At 25.5% G+C, this 4,411-nt stretch overlaps 2 protein-coding genes across 5 annotated transcripts in view; one reads left to right on the forward strand and one right to left on the reverse strand.

Annotated features, from left to right (window-relative positions):
* LOC108693308 (ATP-binding cassette sub-family G member 4) overlaps positions 1–368 on the forward strand; it is a 27,149-nt gene extending 26,781 nt beyond the window's left edge. The window contains exon 13 of one of the 2 annotated variants that reach the window (XM_018202188.1): positions 108–368. In XM_018202188.1, coding sequence (XP_018057677.1) covers positions 108–327 — 220 coding nt within the window. In that variant the 3' untranslated portion in view covers positions 328–368. The remainder of the gene's footprint in view (positions 1–107) is intronic. The other variant, XM_018202189.1, reaches the window with a different exon arrangement.
* A 2,035-nt stretch (positions 369–2,403) lies between these two features.
* LOC108693418 (ATP-binding cassette sub-family G member 4-like) overlaps positions 2,404–4,411 on the reverse strand; it is a 14,726-nt gene continuing 12,718 nt past the window's right edge. For all 3 annotated transcript variants that reach the window (XM_018202343.1, XM_018202342.1, XM_018202341.1), the window contains exons 9-12: positions 4,215–4,315; positions 3,923–4,078; positions 3,541–3,659; positions 2,404–2,703 (exon numbers count right to left, since the gene is read on the reverse strand). In XM_018202343.1, the coding sequence (XP_018057832.1) occupies positions 2,478–2,703; positions 3,541–3,659; positions 3,923–4,078; positions 4,215–4,315 (602 nt within the window). In that variant the 3' untranslated portion in view covers positions 2,404–2,477. The remainder of the gene's footprint in view (positions 2,704–3,540; positions 3,660–3,922; positions 4,079–4,214; positions 4,316–4,411) is intronic.

Consider the following 4,411-nt stretch of genomic DNA (forward strand, 5'->3'; position numbering starts at 1 on the left):
ATTTAATATAATATGATAAATTAATCTAAAATTTATTAATTCAAAATTATATAAATATAAAGTATTTAATGTTGTTAATACTATTCGATGTTAATTTAATGCCGTAGGTTTGTCGGAGCTATCTATGGGCTGGACAGACCTATTCTAGACTGTAAAGAAAAGGGTGAGTTTTACTGTCATTATAAATACCCTTCGAAATTTCTCTCAGACATCTCTATGAGTGGGGATCAATTCTGGAATGATATTATCGCGCTCGCTACAATATTGCTCATCACACGATGCAGCGCATATTTATTATTACGATGGAAACTTATATCATATCGATAATACCGATGATAATGGATCTTTGGAATGTGATTTTTTTGTGCTCCAACTACGTATTTAAGTGACTAGAAGATTTAAATATGTATTATACTCTTGATTTTCTAATTTATAGAATTTATAGAAGTTTTGTTCGAAGCTACACTTACCGAATGTATAGCTTTCAAAATATTAAAATAATTTCAAAATATCACATAACAATGAAGTAATTAATTGAAAATATTGGAAACTATCAAAATGAACAATTATTTCTATTAGTCGCTCATTTCTCTACTTAAAATTTACAATAGGGACTATTAAATGTGGATACAACATCTGTAAGATCGAATCGTACTCTATGAGCACGATAAATTTGCGAGCAAAAAAGTTTACATTCAAATGAGCATATTTTTGTGCCCGCAATATGCAATAGGAATATGCGAGCACGAAATTCATACATTCCTATCAGCATTGCTTGTGCATCAGGAACAATGTACATACACAGTATACGGATATATTATTTTTTGTACGCTTCTGTTTGACATTTTAAGTAGAGTTATGTCTGACTGTACATTCTTTTTATTTTAAAATTATCTAAAGTGATATACATGATAGAAAAAGAGTGCCATGAATGTTAAGCACTCGGTATATATTCTTTTTGTATGCAACTTTGATCAATTATCTGATTATCTCGTAATAATCACGAATGAATAAGACTGTGTGGATACTACGTGACAAATGTATGTATGTATGTATATCTTCGAGTTCATATTGATGAACATCGAAACTAGATAGGAATGTATATGTTACGTTATGGTTAATGGATACTGGTTAATGGATACTGCGATGATTATATTTAATTGTTATTAATGTAAAGATAAAAATAGTTGTATGGAATAGAATAAATCGAATATATATATAAGTATAATATACAGTATAAGTTTTCGCGGTTGTTGCTACGCATAAATAATATATTTATAAAGTGATAAGATATAATTTGTAAACAATTGAGTATTAACTAACAAATTTAATTGCAAATGTGTCTTGAGTCTGTTTTTGAGTCTTCTTTATAGTATGGATCGTAAGTATTACAGTTTGTACATACATTGCATATTAAAGAGGATTCAAATCCAGAGTTGAGATTATTTGCTAATTATTTTATCGCTTTATAAATATATTTATAAATATATTCAACAACTACGAAAGTGCATATTGACATTTTATTTTTATATTTTATTCAATTTTTATATTTAAATGTAATTCATGCGAAATGATAATAAAGCCTACGTAATACTGATAACGTAATATTAATCAGTAGAATATTTTTATCTGAAGATAGAGATACATTACTTGAATTTATATCAGTGATCATATTCCAATTGCGTCTGTCACAGTGCTTGACAGCTGACGATTTTAATTCATTCGAGATTTTAATAGATAAATACGTCGAGAGTAAAAAGTGTGGATTATGTCAGTCTTTCAATAAAAGAGCGATGCAAATTAAATGGAAACGATTTTAAAATGCAGAAGTACTGTTTATTAAGAGAGATAATTATTTTAATATATTTTTTAAAAATAGTAAAAACAGTTAAACTGCTGATTGTTGAAACAATAAATATATTATAAAACAATCATCTTTATTTCAATCCTTGAAAATTAATTAATCAGTAGAAAAAATCTTTTATTATGTGTTCCTTATAAATCATTATTATAATCGTCGTTATTACAATGACTTATATTTTCTATACTTTTATATTTATATAGACATATATTTTGTTATTAATATAAAAAAATTAATTAAATGGAAATTCTGAGCTAATTATTCAACAACTTTATTAAGTCGATGCATTGATTATTCACTTATATCCTAAGTATATTAGTTTACCTATATACTATTATGTTTAATTTATTTTAATAAATATAAAATGCTAACCTTTATATTGTCGTAAATTAGTATTATAAAAAATAAATTTTCTATATGTTTTATAATTGAGTTTATTATATCATATTTATATAACACAAGGTACAAAAAATTTATACAATTTTTACATACCAAGGCCATAATTTCTCTTAACATTCTGCACATTGTTGCAAAAAGAACTTGCTCAATAGATAATTTTTTAAGACATATTTTGAAAATATTTTCTTGTTTAAGATGATGTTAATCAAATACTTCATCACCTTTTTGCATGATAAATTTTCCAATAAAATACAGTATAGATGATTACGTGTAAAAAGAGTACCCAACAACAAAGTACTATCAAAAGTATGTAAAATGGCATTACTGGCATGCCCATCATCGAGAGAATCTTATTTGGTGAACGTAAGTAACAATAAATTTCCGAGCATACCAAATTTGGTCGATCAAGATAGACAGCCTGCATTATGCCTTCAAATGCATATCTGCAATAAAATTTTACGTTTTTTAAATTTAAAATACAATAAATACTAGAAAATACAGTAGTTGAGAATTCACAATAAAAAACATGTCTTTACACATAAGCAGAAACAACTCTTGATAAGTTATCATAAATTAAAAAATGGTTCATATGAGAAAAATTATGTTTAAGTAATAATAAATTTAGGGAAGACCGGGACCGGGGTTGTTACAGTTTTTGGTTAGTAACTTTAAAAAAAAATAAATGCTTGATTTTGAAATATTATATGAATATGTTACAATATATCTATATCGTTCAGGAATTAAAAAATATATTACTCGTGAATTCATCATATTGTAAAAATAAATTATTTAATTTTAAATGAAGCTGCGAAAATTTAACAATTAACGTGTTCTGGGTTGATTGTCACAGTTCTAGGATTAGCTGTAGCATATTTGTTATGGACAACATATAAAAAATACAATTTTTATTTTAATATCAGTTCTATATTTTGAAAAATAATAGTAATTATGACATTAATAGAAATAAATATTTTAATCATAACATACGTAATATATATTTTTGTATCGTAGTTTCTCTATAAAAAAATGAAAAAATGTTGTATCTATGAAATATAATATATTCGTAAGTATATTCTCTAAAAATGTGTTCTCTAAAGATATTAAAATTAATTGTCACCTATCTGGTCTCATTTTAGTCAAAAAAAGAGATTTTTCTACCATGTCTTGTTTATAAGCATTTTGACAATCAACCAGTCCCGTCTTTGTACGACAACCAGCTCCAGTCTTCCCTAAATGCTAAAAGTTTTTAATTGATATGTAGTATATAAAATTATCTTTACCTGAAGAAACTCACAAAGCTTAAAGGTTGCAGATATATCGACATTTCATTTAATTTCAAGAAAAATCCAGAGAACAGCAATAATGATATACTGGTTGCCGGTATTAAAAATATCCCTAACTAAAAGAAATTATATTTAATCATTACTTATCATATTACAATAACAAATTGAATTGAAATATGTACGATATAAGCTGATCAATCTATTGGAAAATTTATTATTATAAATAAATCGTTTAATAATTTATTGACTTATTGCTATTACAAATAATTATAACCATTATATTTTCTAATATATAATTATATCAATGATATTTAATATTAAATTATTATTATTTTCTAATAATATAAATATCTATTAGAATAAAAGATTATTGAAATACCTCAGTGCCAAAAGCTGTGCCTGTAAGTATCCCAAACGTTTGTCCGATAATCGTAATTAACAGACAAACGCTCCACGTTTGTAGAAATCTATCATATTCCATTGGCTGTCCTGTCATATAATATGATATAAACAGAAAAGGTGAGACGCAAAGTATCTAGAAATTAAATAAATTTGTAAGTGATTTGAAAACCAATGATAATATATTGTATTTACAATATTACATTTAGCTAGAATTTCAACTCTAAAAGAAATAATTAGTAACAAAATTATAACGCTGCATTGAAACATACCTGAATCGGAAAATCTGTTAATACTTTTACGCTGTAATAAGCTTTTAATGAATACCAATTATTTAAATGTTCCTGTAGAAATACTGCCGCTTCCGTAGGAACTACAATCAGATACAATTACATAAGCTCGGAAAAAAAGTTTATAAATTATATAAACTTTTATATAATTAATACATACATATATATTATATTGTATA

The sequence above is a fragment of the Atta colombica genome, unplaced genomic scaffold (genome assembly GCF_001594045.1).
Source record: "Atta colombica isolate Treedump-2 unplaced genomic scaffold, Acol1.0 scaffold9, whole genome shotgun sequence".
In the NCBI taxonomy this organism is placed as follows: domain Eukaryota; kingdom Metazoa; phylum Arthropoda; class Insecta; order Hymenoptera; family Formicidae; genus Atta; species Atta colombica.